Below are 17,473 nucleotides of genomic sequence, written 5' to 3'. Positions count from 1 at the left end.
GTGGTGCCGGGCATCAAACCGCTGTCCCTGCGATTTGCCTAAGCTTGCCCTAAGCAGGCGCTTTAGACTGCTGAGCTATCTCACCAGTCCCAATGTAATTTTTTTAAAGTCACATAGAAACAGGTGTGTGTAACTAAAGGAAAAAAAAAAAAAACCCACAACAAAAAACAGGAAAAAGAAAAAAAAAAAAAACAGGAAGAGGCTCGGCAGAACTGGGAAAGCTATTTCTGCGCTGTCCACTTGTTTGGAAGAGACACTCTTCCCCTGGTGAAAGCCGCGTGGGAGTGGCGAGAAGGCAGCCCCGGCAAAGCTGAGCTGGGACTGCTGGGCGCTGAGGCGCTCACCTTGAACGAATCCGTCTTGTATTACACACTGACAAGAGCCTCCCCTGAGGGTCTCCTTATGGGTCCATGGGGAATCAAGTGTCTATGCCCAATCCAGAATCCCGAGGAGAAATGACGGAGCAGCTCTTCCCTGAGCTTTCAGGAGGCCGCAGTGAACTGGGGAGCGGGGCTAGGGGCAGCGCAGTGCTGAGCAGAACCTAGTACAGGAGGCGCAGGGCTAGGATGCAGCCTGGGTGGGCGAGGTGAGGACAGCTGCTGAGAAAGAAGGCTGTGACCTTCACTGCAGCTCAGTAAGACAGAGGGGATGCTGAGGGAACCCTACGACGGAACACCTCCTGTGTCATAATGCATTGTTCTTAATGAAAATGGTAGTCTTCCCTTGCTATCTGTGTAGGATTGGATTGGTTGCAAGACCCCACAGGATACCGAAATCCAGGGCTGCTCACCTGGAAGCGTACTTGCACGCGGCCTATACCATCCTGTATGGCTTGAATCCTCTCCAGATGATTTACAATGCCTAATACAATGTGAGGTTGTTATACTCTTATTAAAGGGAATTACATTTTTGTATGGAATAATGACAAGAAAGTCTATACACATACTGAGACAAATACGACCATCGTTGGCCCAACTACATTTTGAATTCTCATTGGCTAAATGCAAGGACGCAGAACCTCAGAGGGCCAGCTTGTACAGCAGTGTGCTGTCGGTATTTTCTTGATTGAACTTTTACCTGTAACCCTGGTGTCCTTCTGCAGCACTGGGCAGTGGTCACACAGGGCGCGCGCTGCGTTGCTTTGCTCAGTGCCCAGACCCATGCGGTGCTACCCTGCTCTGCATCCCACCTCCTGAGCTAACTCAGTGGGAGGGAGAGAAACCAGGGTATCTAATAGCTTTGCGTTTCCGGTCCTCGCCCACCCTCCCCCACTCGTTTCCAGGCTGACTCAGGCAGAGGGATACAAGCAGCTTTTTCTAATGTAATCTGAGTGTTTCTCAGCTCTTCCATCACCCCAATAATCAAGTTGCTATATTAAAATATTTGAAATGCCGGGCATGGTAGCACACGCCTGCCGTCCCAGCACTCGGATCACTGCAAGTTCAAGGCCAGCCTGACTACAAAAAACTATTGTAGCTTACAATACCTACAGCGAATTGTTTTTCTGAGCAGGTCTTGAAACCGGTGCCTTTATTTAAGCTCTTATGTATGAACTACACTATAGTCAAACCATTAAGCTAAATATTAGTCCCCAAGCTTGTATACTTCCTTAGCACAAATTTCTAGATAATTATACAAAACCTATTTTAGATGTGTATTGGCATGTTCTCTACAACACAATAGGATTGTACCAGTGTATGCTTCCAAACTCTAATTGCAATTTTTCTTTCAGTAGGAAAAATCATACATTTGCTTTTTGTTTTGGTTTGGTTTTTTTGAATAGCATTTTGCCATAGGGAGTTGAGGCTGGAACTCACTAAGTAGCTCAGGCCTGCCTCATTCTTGTCAGACCTCTGCCTCCCGGGCTCCTGAGTACTGGGATTCCAAGTGTGACTGCATTGCTCATCTTCTTCATTAGTCAAGCAGTAGCATCAGTGGGCACCACTAGAGACTTCCGGGAAATTTGTTCACCAGATTTGTTTTTCCTATTGAGGGGTACGAAAAGACAGGGCCAAGTGCCTTGCGGATGTTCATGTGGAGAACTACACATCCTGAAAGAGCATCACATCTACCTCCTGAGACCCACTGTGGGCCCTGGGGTGACACTACATCCCAGCCTGCTACCTGGACAAGAGATGCCAGGACGACGATGGCTCTCTAGTGATAGTTCCTGACAACAGAGACTCAGGGGAAAAGCTTTCCAGTTCTATTAAGCCTGAATTTGTGTGGAGTGAAATGTATAGGACCAGGCCACATCTTGGCCACACACACACACACACACACACACATCATTGGCCTCCATGCCCACAGGTTCCATAGATGAAGCCAATCAACCTTAGAAAACATTCAGAAAAATGCACGTGTATTAAACATGTATATTAAACATGCACACCTTGTCATTATTCCTTAAATAACAAAACTATTAATACATTATGTATTACACATAATCTAGACCAAGGATATAAGTCCTATGCAAATACTAAACTACTTTGTTTATATAAGAGGAACTTCTGTAAAATTCACAGATTTGTTATTTTTGGGTATGTTCTCCAGCCACCGTCCCATGCACAGTGAGAGATGACTACACACGCAAAACCAAGACATGCATAATTATTAGACTATTCAGGTAGTATTAGCATGTCCTTAAGATAGCCAGTGTGTATTACATACATGTGTGCGTGTGTGCATGTGTGTGTGTTTAAGACAGGGTCTCCATCTGCAGTTCAGGCTGGCCTTGAGCTCACTTTGGTCTCCAACTCACAACGATCCTCCTGTGCTGGGATTAGAGGCAGGCACTACCACACCTGGCCAAAGATAACCAGCCTTAAACATGCACACTGAATATTTTGCTCAGGTGACACATCGAGTTATTTTGAAAAAAGTTAAACTTTATTAATAAAATTTAACATCACATAGTTAATTCAACTAGTTCTTTATTGTACACAGTGACAACATCTTCACCAGATTGAGTGCTCAAAGGGTTGAGATGATCCATACTGGGCACACTGTGGGCAAAGATTGAGATGCACTCTATTTACATCAAGCAGAGCAGCAGCAACCAGGGGAGGGCAGTCAACATGCAGTGTCCAGAGCTCTGGCATAGAAACCAACAATACATCTTTAATAGCCACACATACATTTAGAACACAGGATTTAAAAACACATAATTTAAGTTAAAATTCAATAATAAAATTAAGTTAAAATTCATCTGTACTTCACGGATATCCTTTAGTGATTGACAAGTCTATAGTGGCTTTTGACTTTCTCATTGTAATTGAAGGCACCCACACTTTAGATAATAACTGCAGACAAGGGTAGCAAAGGAGCTTCTCCAGACAGGCAAAGTCAGACTGTGACAAATGAGGATGTGTCCCCTTTCCTTTTTCCTTCTCAAGAAGATCTGGGCCATGTTCACTTACTTATCCCCCTCTTATTCAAGAGTGATAACCAGGCCCTGTTCTCAGCCCAAGCTAGAAAATGTACAAAAATAAGCTTCAACCAATTTGTGAGTTTCTGTCCATTTTCCTGTTTTGATCCTGTTTTCTATATCTTCTTCAATAGTGCTCCAGGCTCTTTCCTCTTTCTCATACTGTATCCAGACTTCATGTTCATGATTGTTTTCCTTGGGAGCAGAAGCAGACTTTTAGACTGAGAGTCAACTGCACTCTTGAGAAGTAGTAATCTGGAGGCTTCTAGGCCATCCCAATCTCTGCCATGAAATAAAAACCATGTAGAAAACACAAAAACAGGCCTGCAGGCTGATGCTAGCTCAGCCCAGGGAAGCACACTTCTTGTAAAACATTTACAAGACAAACTCAAGGTGAAATTTGCTAAGAGGGCACAAGCATACCAAAAATGTTGTCCCTGAGATGGTATTTGTTTGGTTCATTAATTGCTTCATTTTGGTTTGAGGTTGACAATTTGAAAAAATTTTTGAAATTTCTGGTGGCTTCCTTTATCTTGTCAGACAGCTTTGACATACCTAATGCCCTGAACATAAAAAATAAAGACTCCTAGGCAGTGTGTCTACTTGAAATGATTTCTTTGGTTTCCTTTGGTGCATATCCCATGTAACACTGTGCCAAGGAAGTCCCTAGACAGGGCTGCCAGTGGCTGTGGTTGCTCTAATCCATGGGCCCAGCCTCAGTCTCCATTCCTGCTTCCATAGATTTTCAAGACTGCCAGGGAGAAAAGAGCCAGAAAGCTGATGCTTCGCCATTCACTCACCCCCAAGGCTTCCCTTCTCTTCCTGCAGGCAAATGAGGTATTTCTAGGAGCTAGTCAATATCAGTACCTTCCATCCTAAACTAAACTGATCTATCAATGAGGCCAAGTCTGAGGATACCTTGTCTATCTATCTACATATATATATATAACAAATTAACAAATATAAATATTACATACAATCGATCACATAATGAAGAGACCTATTTCATGAACTAAGTTTCACACATAAATTAAAATAAAAACACGATACTTCCACTTTTGCAGGAAGATATTAAAAATAAACTCAAATTTCCCCTTTCCCTCAAGGTCCGATGCTCACAGTGGATCCATGCACCCACAATGAGATGCAGAGGCGAACCCACTCACGGGATGCTCCTGGCTTTGGTTTCACTGCCTGGATGGGGGATTCCTTGATTCCAGGCCCATAAATGCTGGAATCCACAGGGCAACACTCATGAGCATGTTGAAGACAGGCTGTCCAGTGGACACTCATGAGATTTCCTTCCTCTGGCCACCCCCACTCTTCCAAGTCTGCCTGCAGGAGGATCAGGCTTGCATTCTTAGTGGAAACCTCTCAGACCTCTAAGTGGAGAATCGATGTCACTGTTCATGCAGGGGGATGGCTCCACCTAGAAAAGTCACATTCAGCTCCACAGGGAGGCAGCCGCATCGCTAAGACTGTCCCCATTTTGTCGATTGCACAGGAACCAGAAACTTGGCCAGGAGATAACAAAGGATTGCATTTAAAAGTCACCCAGTGGGAATGGTTGTGATCAGCATGAGAAAAGGCAGGGCTTGGATACAAACTACAGTGAACGTATTCAGAGACAAAACTTAGTCCTCTGGGGTCTTTTCTGCTAAAGAAAAGCTAAGGGGTCTGTCTCAGACACAGAGGGACAACACCTTATAATTTAAAACAGGGAAAAGGGAACCAGAGATGTCCCTGCCAATCTCTGGGGGTCCTATCGCTGTCCAGCCTCGCGGATGCGGCAGGCCACAGCAGTGATGAGAGCGGCCCCCTTCCCGCTGCCGTCCTCAGACTCCAAAAAGGACACTTCACACTTCGGGGCCAGGTCCTTCACTGTCTCATGCATAACTTTTGCAAAGCTGGAGAGTTAAAAAAAAAAAAAGCTGGTTAGTCAAGAGCTGATTTGATGTCCCCAGAAGTGCAACTCCAAAAAGTCTGGAGACCAGGAATAATGAAGAAACGAATCACAGAGACAATGTGGTAAACCTTCATGTTGTCTTACGTATCAGAAAATTAAGACTGCAAGGTGCTACTGACATGTCCAAATTCTACAGCACAGTGGGGCCACAAGGGATTGAGATTCAACTTGAGAATAAATGCCTTGTGATTCTATGAATTCTCCTCATAAAACTAATCAGTGCAAGAGAAAAAGCTGTAGGCCACACACTTGCCTTGCTGTTTATACACTCTGCAGGGGGCAGTAACACCCACATGTGTGGCTTTATGTTGTCCAAGGGCCAGGTTTCTCATCAGACCCATATCTACTACAAAACTCACCTGAAGACAGAAGGGGCAAGTGTCTAGAGTTGCTTTTAGGATGTAAGAGAAATCAGATATTTTTTCCATATGAACATGGAAAAGGAACCAACACCATCCAACCCAACACAGCAGGGTCATGATGCCCTATCACCATTAGAAAGACATGGAGCCCAGGGGTGTAGCAGGGGCTTCCATCCCTGCTGTAGTTTGGATCTGAAATGTGCCCCTAAAAGCCTATGTGTTAAAGGGCTGGTCCATAGCTTGGCAATATTGGGCAATAATAGAATATGTAAGAGTTGTGGGGCAGGTAGGTCTCCCTGTCTTTCTCACGTCCCAGTCATAAGGTGTACAATTTTATCCACACATAGGAAAGCACATTCCTGCCAGGATCTCCCGCTTTTCCACAGCCTGAGAAGCAACAGTGCCAAGCAATCATGGCTTGACCTCCAAATGAAGCTTTTCTCTTCATGGGCTGATTATCTCTGGCATTTTACTATAGTTGTAGAAAGCTGACTAACACAGCCCATCTCCCATCCCCCATCTGGAACCCAGGCTCCTATTTTCACAATGATATTGATTATCATGAAAAGGTCTTGGACCTTCTATGATCCCCTCTTTTTGCTATAGTGTAGACTCTGAGCTCTTCCAAACAACCACAGAGCATGCCAAGAGTCCTTCCGGGGCTCTTTGTCCTCCCCTCCGTCCTGTGGACACTGCCAGGCCAGGGCACAGGTCTACCCCTTTAACTTCTAGCTGAAAAACTTCCAGAATGTTTGGGGCATTTTCTGCCTTTCAAATAAATGATTCAAAACATATACAAAGGAAGGAAAAGAGAGAGAAGCAAAATGATGACAGAGAGAGAAAAGAGCAAGAAACGTAGAGAAAGAAAGTAGAATAAAAACAAAAGTTAGCATTTCCATCATGAAGGATGGCAAGCTCTCCACAAAGGAGCAGGCAACAGATACTTCCAGCGTTGCAGGCCAAGTGGTCTGTGGCAATTACTCTTCCGGTGACAGCAGCCATTGCCAATACATAAACATGTGAGCGTGGCTGCATTCCAATAAAACTTTATTTACAAGTAGTCAGTGGTATTATTTGTCAAATCTCTGCTTCACATCATATGAAAAATGACTTGCTTGAGTCCTAGGGTACGTTTACTAGAATATTCACAGCAGCACTGCTTGTAATAAAGTCAAGATCCAGAAATGATCCAAATATCACCTCAGCAGATATAATAACATACACATACTAAGGTATGATATCTAAAATTGATAAAACTATAATTGCACATTTCAATATGGATACCTCTTAAAATCATAAATACATGCTGGGCATGATGGTGCACACTTGTAGCCTCAGCTACTGGGGAGGCTGAGGCAGGAGGATTGCTTAACCCTGGGGTCCTTGAGGCTAGCCTGATCAACATAGGGAGGCTTCATGCTGAAGGAAGAGAGGAAAAGATGAAAGGACAAAAGGAAAAAGTTAGAGAAAAGGGGGAAAGAGAAAAAGAGAAAAGGAGAGAGGGAGGAAAGATGGAAAAAGTTGTTTAAAAACTATACATGCTGTGTGTTAGAAAAAAAATCGCAGAAAGGATACCATGTGATTCCATTCACAGCAAGTCCAAAAATAAGGAAAACTACATAGCAGAGACTTATACATAGGTGTATGGGAAAATTAAAGCAAGAGACTGAGCCGGGCTCTAGTCCCGGGCAGGGAAAGGGGGATGTGTGTGGGAGGGGCTCACATGGAGGTTTCCAAGGCTGCGGAGTAGAACACAGGCCTCTTCTGAGTGTTAGCTTTCCCACTATAAACAATACACACTCAGGGCCCATTGATAACGTACCACAAAGTCAAGAAAGAGTGAGAGACGGAGAGGCCAACAGGCCAGGGGCAGGTACTCACTGAGGATGTAGCTTGTAGAGGGTCCCATCCACACCCACTGTCACCTTGAGGGTGTCTAGCCCACGGTTTTCCCGTATCTTGTCCACCACGGCAGCCATGCCTGCACCACAGAGCTGGGCCGCCCGCCGCGCCACCACAGCGCACACCTCCTTGACAATGATGCTGTCATCACAGGTGCTGTCGAGCCCTAAGTGATGCAGGATGGCGCGGACCTGCAGCAGGGCCAGGCAGTCACTGGGCAGGGAGGAGACGGTTAGCGGTCAGTCACACAGACAGAGACGGGGCGGCCGAAGCTCAGGCCCAGCTCCTCAAGCAACAGAGGCTCCTGTGGCTCTGCGAGGTGGACCCTGCTCCCGGGCTCAGCACACTGTCCGTCCCTTGGCACCACCCCAACTCTTCTCTTTAAGAGCATAGTCACGGCCACACAGTGGAGCACTGCCATATAAAACTGATATGCAAAACAAAAGGCAGTTCCTTGTCCACGTATTCAAAAAAGGTTGTCTACATTCTCCACTCATTTGGCAATACTAAGACGGCATCAACGCCAGCCTGTGGCACTTTCCAGCTGCAACACTCTTTCGTGTCCTCTCTCCCACTGCTGTCTGTGGGTCTGAGGACACAGTCACTTGGGGCCAGCACTAGACTCCTCCTGCTCTATTCCTCCTCCCCATGCTGGGTGTTCTGTGTCCGGCTTGTGCACTCTTTATGATACAGATGTAAACAAAACTGCAGGAAAAAAATATTTTAGAAACTGGGAATCATTTCCTCTCACGTGAACACACAAGCAAACTAGAATATACCGTCTCTGTCACCGGTACAGATGCCCAAGAGGTCTGTTCATGCCAAGTCCCTAGTCTATTGCCTGAAAGTAATGACAGCATTCATTTGTAAAGGCCACTAAAATTCACCATTCTATTTTGGAGCTGACTTTTCTGACATTAGGCTGGAGAAGCAAGTCTTTGCTCTAACAGGGCTTCACGGCTCACGGCTCACGGCTGCCAGACGGTCCCACCTGTGCTCAATCCTGGCTGACTGATTACGGCAACCAGCAGTTAGGAAAGGCTGCCAGGCAGCACTCAGACACTGTCAGGTAGCTTCCACTGTGCGTTTCAACTTACATCCTATTAGCAAGTTTCTTTCTAGCATCGTATCTGGTATAAGTTCCATCATATCACTCTTCATGGCCTCATGCCACTGCTCAATGCAAGCTTTCTAGAGAATGTCACATACCAATGTGTTAGCCACTAAACTGACCTTTGTATAAACCACACCCTGAGCTCACTTGTGCTGCGGGAATCCTCTGTCTGCCCTGGGAAAAAAAGGAGGACACAGCTCCACCAGCCCCCAAATTCATACCTCTCAATCTGAGACAGGAACTTGGTTTCAAAGATTCCCCTCGTCTTAAGCCTTTCCGAGATGCGGCCACGGAACAGCAGCCCACGCTTGGTGAAATCGATGAGGACGTTACGCACGATCTCGCCCAGGTACATGCCGCTGATCATTTTCTCAAACCTGTCATTCAAAGAACGTTTATGGAGGTTAAGTTAAGCAGGAAGGTGGTGGGAGAAACAAAGTGGAGGGGTACAGCCTCCTGGGTAGGAGAGGTAGCATTTGATTCCCTGGGGCAGGTTTCCTGGTGGCCTCCCTTGCGACCCACCATCTGACCCATGGTGCCTGAGGCCCACAGGCTCCCTGGGACTGGCCCCATCTCCTAGGCCCATTTCTTTTCCAGGGCTTATTCCAGCCCCTCCAGGAGAAACACACACCAAACTCTACCCACCAGGCCCCCACAAGCAGGAAGGAAGCTAAGTCTTAATCCTTAACTCCACTAGCAGAGAACATGCACTACCGGAGTCCTTAGAGCCTGCTGCGGACCCTCATGCTGGCCACTGGAGCTGGAGGAGACTGTGACATTTTGAGGGTCTTTCAACTCCACATAGCACCTTTCACAAAGCCAATCAAAACCCGGACACTGCCCCATCTTGCCTTACTGAATGAAGCCCTGTTCCCAGAGGCATTATAGCCTGGGAACTGTATGAGACAAATGTTTTGCAAACTACCTTCTGTAGGACCAGGGTTCCTGATTAATTCAGCTGGGAAACACTACAATTCTTTCCTAATGGGATGTGTGTTAGAGCTCACAGTCTCTCGGCTCAGACCTCCTCCTCACCACGCCACTGCACATGGGTGCTGTGACACTGGCAATACAAGGCCCCAGAGGCCAGGTGCTGGGCAGGATAAAAGGACTGGCTCCTTTCCATCTAGGTCAACCTAGCAGCGCTTCTCCCAGGGCAACAGATGGCTCCACTTTCCATTTGCTGTCCCTCAGGGTCCCACAGCCTGGGTCCCAACTCCTGCTTGTTCTCCAGGGCCTTCAGGTGGATGGTGCTGCTACTACTTACTAATTCAGAACTTACAGGTATGTCTGACAAGAAACCCTTTTGAGAAACGCATTACAACTCAACCCAGCGAGCATCTTGTAGACCGTGGTCAAGGCTCTGATCATTCGATCACTGGCTGCAGCCCAGTTCTGGGCCGTGCATCCCACACAATTGCGTGCCTACCTCTGCTTGCCTGGGTTCAGTGACAGCTCATCCACAGCCACATCAAATTCTGTGCGGAAGTCATCTAAGCATCCATTGTCCCCAAAGGCCCCCCACTCCATGTTGACACACATTCGGCCCTCTTCTCCATCCACCAGCTCCACGTTACGCATCTCCTCCATGTAGCAGGCGTTGCTGCCTGTGCCTGCCGATCACAAGGGCACCTCGCTCACACCTGCCTCCTCCCACGCAGGGCCAAGCGTCCCATGTGGGAAGGGTGGCTGGTGTCCTTACCAACGATGAGACCAACTTCACAGTGAGGGTCTTCGTAGCCACAGGTCATCATAGTTCCTACTGTGTCATTCACCACCGCAACTACATCCAGGTCAAACTCCTGAAAGACCAGAAGCAGATGTCTAGTCCATAAACGCACCCCAACAGTCAACTTTCAGACATTTGCAAGGGAGAATTACATGGATACAAAATAACTCATGCTGTGGCTCTCCCACTTAAGTCTCTGCTCAAACACCACCTGTTCAGAGACCCCGTCCCTGGTTGTGCTGTGAGATTGCAGCTTCCCTGCCTGCTCTCTGCATCCACCTCATTACTGTTGATAGACCTGACAGCACCCACCACTGAGTCATGGGCTTTTCTTCATCCAGCTACATCTACTAGTCACTCAAGAATCCCTCTGCCCAGAACAGAGCTTGAGGCACACAGGAGACCCTCAACAACTGGTAAAGAGCTAAGTTAACTTCCGTCTAACCAAAGCAACTGAACTCAACACTGTACCCACTCTTGGAACCTATACATGTTTCAAGAATAAGGAAACTGACACAGGCTTCACATTTGTCTCTCCTACCTCTCGGCGGTGGATGGCTTCTTTCAGCAGGGTGACCACATCCTCGCCCTCACAGCCAGAGGCCTTGAAGCCTTTTGTCCACTTGAGGAGAATGCTCTGAAAATCATACGTGTTGGGGAGAGACAACATCAGAGCAGGCCTCCTAGGTCATTCCTGGAGCCTGGCTGCACTCTAGTCCTCAACTTCACAGATTAGATACCCAAGAGGAACCAGTAATCTCACTCACAAAGAATTGGAAACTTGTTTCTTTTCTTTTCCTATTTACTTACTTATGTGCTTATTCATAGACAAGGTATTGCTATGTAGGTCAGACTAGCTTTGAACTGAGTATGCGACCCAGGCTGGCCTTGAACTCCTGGGGATCCTCCTGCCCTAGCTTCCCCAGTGCTGCAAACTAAACGTGTTTCTAAGGCACTCACTTAGATTCACTGAGTACCTATCATGCATCACGTGCTGGGCTAAGTGTGTTGTATCATTTAATCCTCACAGCCGTCTTTCACATCACCACAATCACACCACATTATACTAACTGAGAAATAGAGGTAACTTGGCTGCGACCTACAATTTGAAGACACGAGTGGGACTCATGTCCAGGCAAATAGACACCTGGGAATGGGCTCATAGCGCTGAGTGAATGCCCTACGCACGTGTTCCCTTCCTTGGGCAAAGCAGTTTACTCTGTCCCGCCCCACATTCCGCAGGGAGGGAAGCTCTGCACCACTCGTAGTGTCCTCTGTGTGCTGTCTGTCATGTGGTCTTCAGTACCATAGGACCACCTGAGAGAGATTTTTGCTCCCAGGAGCCCTCTGTTCTGTGGCAGGCCTCAGGAACAGCCTCCGGAGCTCCTTTTCCCAAGAGGCCAGAACATGCCGGTAGGCTGTGCACTCGGGGCCACCCACTCCTATCTCCAGGATTTCCGTGGTGGTTCATGCTCAAAACCTGGCACTTTATCAACCAGGGTGTGTCCCAGAGGATTCAAAAGAACAAAGCACATCCTGTGAAGCCCTGGTTTCAATACTCACATCCTGACAAGGGAGTGTTTTATCTCCACCCACCTCTCTTGTCTACAAGCTAGCTTCACTTCTCTGGCAAAGGTTTGTATTTGACACTTAAAAGTTTACAAGGGCTGGGGGCTGTCACTCAGTGGCAGGGCACAGACCTAGTGCGCTGAGGCCCTGGGTTCCATTCTCAGCATCAGACAATGTAGTACACACGCAGTAAGCATCATCTCAAGTAATCATGGTAACAAGACAAGAACAGGTCCCCACAGACAACGAGATCTGCCCAAGGCCAGGGGATGCCCGGGTGTTCTGGGCCTCCTCACCTGCTGAGGCCGCAGGCACAGAATGATCTCACCTGAGTCAACAGGTGTCCCTGCCTCTCCCTCCACTCTTCCTTTTCATGAATCTAGACAAACTTGCACTTCTCACAAAGTAATCGAAAATATAGAATAAAATCCAGCAAGGTGGCCTGGGACCTTACAATTCAGATAAAAATAATTAACACATCTTCTAGTTCACCTGATAAAAGATAGATACCGGTGGATAGGAAGAGACAGCATCTGCTTAAAATATTTTTTAAAAAAATCTTTTAAAATTTTATTTATTTATTTGGTAAAGATTCTTGCTACACACCTCAGACTCATAGTGATATTCTTGTCTCAGCCTGCCCAGTGCTGGGATTACAGGCATGTGCCACCATGCCTGGTCTTAGTGGCCAGCTCGGCATGGGACCAGCATGGCATGGGGTACCAGGGATCGAACCTGGGTCCTTGTGCTCGCCAGTAGGTACTTAGACTGCTGAGCTATCTCCCTAGTCCCTAAAATGAAGTAGGAAAAAACCTAGAATGTATACACTAGAGTGTCATGCTTTTATCTTCTATTGATCTTATTTTTTTACATATTTGTCTATATCATGAAGATTATTATTTTTAAAGAAAAGTTATCCAGCCCAGGTTATCTGAAGCAATCTAAGGCAGCACCCATGCCTTCCGTCCTGGCAACTGCATCTGCAGCAGCAAGCCCAACATCTATGGCACGCACACGGGCTTCTTCTACACGCCTGATGCAGAGGAGCGACTGCTCACATAACCGTATGCTGAGCTACGTCAACAGTCCAGCTCCAGCACTGCCTACTCAGTCCTCTCCTCCGTGGGGAAGAACATCTGCAAGCACCAGACCTGCACCCATCTGTTTCCTCCTCCCAAGCCAGCAAGCTGAAGGGAGGCAAAGGTGGGACCAGAGAAGAGCCAGGGCATCTGCACCAGGAGACAACAAAACTCCCTATGCCATAACAAGGAGCAATGAGGCTCCGTAATGGCCACAAAGATGAGGAACTGCTGTCCCTACACCAGATCCTTTCCTGAGAGGCCACAGCTTGCCAGGGAGCTGTGTGCTCCCTGCCAAGCACCTGCACAGCGCCTCCAGCACTTGCTCCATACTTCATGCCCACCGGCTTGGCGTTTTATCAACCTGGATGTGTCACAGACTCTGAAGAACAAAGCACATCCCTGTACAGCCCTGGCATACACACCCACATCCACACAATATGGGGGCACAGGCACACACACACACACACACACACACACACACACCCATCTTACAGGGTTGCTATGAGGACTAAGTGAGATCATGCACATAAGAAGCCAACATAGCATGTGCCAAAATGTACTTAAAATTTTTAAGCTCTATTTTGCTTTTGGTCACTGTCATTAGTGTCCCAAAGACTATTGCAGCCAAGCTAAAATTTGTCCCTACCAGGAAGCTCCACTCCCTCTGGTCACACAGGCCTTGCTTTCCCTCTGCTCAGCTTAGCTTTCTCCCCAGTTCAGATGGGGGTGGGGAGTTGTTACCTCATCCAGGCTGTTCTGCTGGCATGGGAAGGAGAAGGTGAAACCTAGAGGCAGTGACACGCCCTTCATCCCCATGTACTCCAGGAAGTCAGCGATGCACTGCACGATGTGGTCAAAGAGCTGCAGGAACAGGTGGGGTGCTTAGAAAGAGCCCTGGCCAGGGCAGGCCGCCTCCAGCAGGGCCTGAGCCCAGGCTCAACATTTCCACCCTTAAGAAGCCTAAGCTCAGTCCCAGACCTAGGAGAAATTAGGCTGGCATCCTGGGCTCACTGAGCCCTCCCTGGGGCCATGGCTGAGCAGACAGTGCTATCCATGAAGGCAAGAAGTCTACCAGGCCCTCCCGGGATGCAGCCTGCCTCACCTCCTCCCCAGTGCCGTGCATGACCTCCTGGGGGATGGAGTAGATCTTGTTATGCATCTCCACTCCTCGCCGCTTCCCATTCCGCACACGAACCAGCAGGACCCGGAAGTTTGTTCCTCCAAGGTCCAAGGCCAGGAAGTCCCCTTTCTCTGGAAAACCAACCCAGGAAAATGATGGGTTAGACTGGCGAAGAGTGACAGTTGATGCTCCTTCCCCTGAAGAGAGGTCCTCCCTAGAGCTCTTCCTCCACCTGGGGGGGGGGGGGGGCACGACGACAATGGAATGTGAGCGCTCCCTAAGGGAGAAGAAAATAAGTTACCCAGGCCATATCTCTTTTGGCCACTGGTGGTCCTCAAAGGAGTCCATGTGGCAGGGGCCCAAAATCACAATGAGCTCTGCAGAACATGGGGAACACTGCCTGCTGACACACTGCACTTAACACCATCTAAGTACACAGCTGTGTCAAATCAAACATCACCCTAGGTTGGACTCTAGAATAGAGTGAATACAGCAAAGCATAGCTCTTCGAAAGAAGTGGAAGGGAAATCTTTTAAAGTGAGAGCCCCTCCCTTTCTCGGCAATTTCATTGCAAAGGCACTTCCTCAGTCAGGGCTGCAACGCTAGCAAAAGGTGGGCAAGAACTAAGCTCCAGTTCCAAACTCAGGAACTTCACTATCCTGGCAATAGTGGCCGGCTCATCAGTCATTTTTCTCTGAAATGGCAGAAGACTCAAGTTTGTTGGGACATAAGACCTCTACAGAAGGTCGAAATCTCTTTGTATAAAGGGCAATTGGAAACATTTTCAGCTTTGTAGGCCACGTTGTGTCTGTTTCAACCCTTCAACTTCGGCAGGGGAACATGAAGGTACAATACTGCACAGATGGGTGGCATGGCTGCATACGAATAAAACATTATTTACAAATGCTGGTATGAGTCCAATTAGCCCATGCTGACCTAGATGTGATGAGATGGCTCTGGGATGTGAATTCCAGTTCTAATATCCAACAGCTATATGATCTGGGCAAACTCGTGAACTTCTCTATGCTTCTGTTTTCTACCAAACATGGCAGCTCATTGGGAAATTCTAAATTTTAACAGTGAACAAATACTGAGTCGATATACAGTAAGCGCTCAGTAATACGGACTAACATTACTGTTTGATTTTTAGCAGAGGAACTCCTGGTTGACAGCATGGAATGCTAACATTCACTTAAAGCAAAATAGCTGAAGAAACATTCTGGTTCAAGCATTCAGGGCTAAAGCTCAGGGATTCCTTTCAGAACATCAACACCAGGCTGCATACCTGTGCCATCAGGGGTGGCACACACATAGGTGGGCAGCATCTTCACAGGAGCTACGGTGTGTGTCTCCTTGCTTAGACCTCGCTCCATTTCAACCTTCATCCTCCTCTTGATCTCCAGTAGCTGCTCATGGCTCAGTTTTAGAGGCTCAAGGATCTTCTGGCGGGCTCGGTGCTGGTCTGCCAGTCGATAAGCCACCGCAGTCACCATAGCTGCCCCTTTGCCACTGCCATCCTCAGAGCGGAGAAAGCGAACATCGCAATCTGGCACCAGCCTCCGCACGGCCTTGTGGAGATGCTTGGCAAAACTGCAGCCACCAAGAGGGTGAGACAGGAGTCACAGTTAAGGGCTGTGGGGCATGCAGAGGGCTGTCCAGGGGCTACCGCCTTGGCCCAAGTGCTAGGAGACCCCGTGGGAGATGTAGGAATGAGCTGATGCTAACCTCAACCTCCTCTCTCTTTTCTCCTAACTTGTGGGGGTCACTATGCAAAAACTCAGGTATTCACCTGTGACTACCCTGCCTGTTTATCCCCCACAGAAAGGAGAAGCCCTCTAACAAGCCACTGTCCCCAGCACACAGTCACACACGATGACTGTCCTCTCGATGATGCCCTCTTCCTCATCGAGCTGGCCTGCACACCAGTTCCTCTGCTCAGTAAGCTACAGTCAGCTCTGCTGGGGCAGCCTGAAGGAATCGGGTGGCTTTCCTGCCATTGTACTTGTCATGTCTATTATTCGTTTCATTTCACTTTGCCTGGGAAAGACACTAAACAGAACAGCTGGCAATGCCTTTCTTCTGGCCTGTTTCTACCAAAGATCCCGATTTTGCTGAGCACACCGGGCAAGTTCAGCAAGAAACTCTCCACGTGGTAACCACTTGCTATGTACGTGCGGTCTGTGGGCAGCACCTCACTCAGGACTGTTAGAGAACCCAGCTCATTCAAAAGCTTCTGACTCAGAATAGCCACTTAAGAAGATCCCCAAATGATTCATATATACATTGATGTTCTTGGGGCACTGGGCTAGGAGACTGGGAACTCCCACATTAAAGCTTTCACAGCAATCTGTTCAGTTAATGAAGGTCCCTTGAACCAGCACTCACATTAAGAGAAAACAGGCTAGCATGGCCGAGGGGTATCTTCCAGGTCCCAGCTGAACTTTCAGTGTTTGGGTACATACGATGGGAAGGCTCTAAATGTTAATACCCAAGTCAGCCAGAGAATAACCCACTGCAGCTACCCACCAGGCTGGGGAGGGCCCGGCACCTGCAGGAACCACTATGGTCACGCAAGAGTAAAGAAAGAAAGGCTAACTCATCAGGAAGAGGGAGACAGGCAGGGCACACAGCAGCCAGGGGAGTTCATAGCAGGAGGACAGCTCCCAGCTCCCACCTTCCCTGAGAGACACTTCTCCGCTCCACAAACCCTCAACCCCAGGAAACACACCCTGGAACTGGCCATGGAGGGACCAATCGCAGGTGCCGTCAGGGCCCCGTTCCCCCCAGGCAGGGGATGCTGACTCACTGAGGGTGCTTCTTGTACACAGAACCATCGACCCCGATGGTGGAGCGCAGCCGATCCTCGCCCTTGTTTTCCTTGAGGCGCCGCAGCACAGCCACCAGCGTGGCCGCACACAGGCTGGCAGAGCGCGTGGACACTATCTGGCAGACCCGGCGGGTGGCCACACAGTCCTCCTGCAGGGGATCCATCCCCAGCCGTACCAGCACTCGGCGAGCCTTCTCGATACCATCCTTTTCCCTGGGAAACAGAGACGGGGCTGTGGGCAAGTGTGTGACCGGAGAGGAGGCCTCAGCTCCAGAAAACCCCATCTGCCAGAGTGGGCAGAATCCTTCACTGCTGTGAGGGGGAGGCAGGACCAGGACCAGGACTGCGATTGGGATTGAGATAAACAGCCACCTG

The 17,473-nt window shown here is 48.3% G+C and overlaps 1 protein-coding gene across 1 annotated transcript in view; it reads right to left on the bottom strand.

Moving 5' to 3' along the window:
• Nucleotides 1–2,869: 2,869 nt before the first annotated feature.
• Hk2 (hexokinase 2) overlaps nucleotides 2,870–17,473 on the bottom strand; it is a 67,768-nt gene continuing 53,164 nt past the window's right edge. Inside the window, exons 9-18 of the mRNA XM_004634134.2 lie at nucleotides 17,078–17,311; nucleotides 15,557–15,861; nucleotides 14,254–14,402; nucleotides 13,893–14,012; nucleotides 11,042–11,137; nucleotides 10,474–10,573; nucleotides 10,201–10,384; nucleotides 8,993–9,148; nucleotides 7,637–7,870; nucleotides 2,870–5,334 (exon numbers count right to left, since the gene is read on the bottom strand). Coding sequence (XP_004634191.1) covers nucleotides 5,190–5,334; nucleotides 7,637–7,870; nucleotides 8,993–9,148; nucleotides 10,201–10,384; nucleotides 10,474–10,573; nucleotides 11,042–11,137; nucleotides 13,893–14,012; nucleotides 14,254–14,402; nucleotides 15,557–15,861; nucleotides 17,078–17,311 — 1,723 coding nt within the window. The 3' untranslated portion in view covers nucleotides 2,870–5,189. The remainder of the gene's footprint in view (nucleotides 5,335–7,636; nucleotides 7,871–8,992; nucleotides 9,149–10,200; nucleotides 10,385–10,473; nucleotides 10,574–11,041; nucleotides 11,138–13,892; nucleotides 14,013–14,253; nucleotides 14,403–15,556; nucleotides 15,862–17,077; nucleotides 17,312–17,473) is intronic.

The sequence above is a fragment of the Octodon degus genome, unplaced genomic scaffold (genome assembly GCF_000260255.1).
Source record: "Octodon degus isolate 3935 unplaced genomic scaffold, OctDeg1.0 scaffold00058, whole genome shotgun sequence".
Lineage (NCBI taxonomy): Eukaryota > Metazoa > Chordata > Mammalia > Rodentia > Octodontidae > Octodon > Octodon degus.
This window is presented reverse-complemented; position numbering and strand designations above follow the sequence as displayed.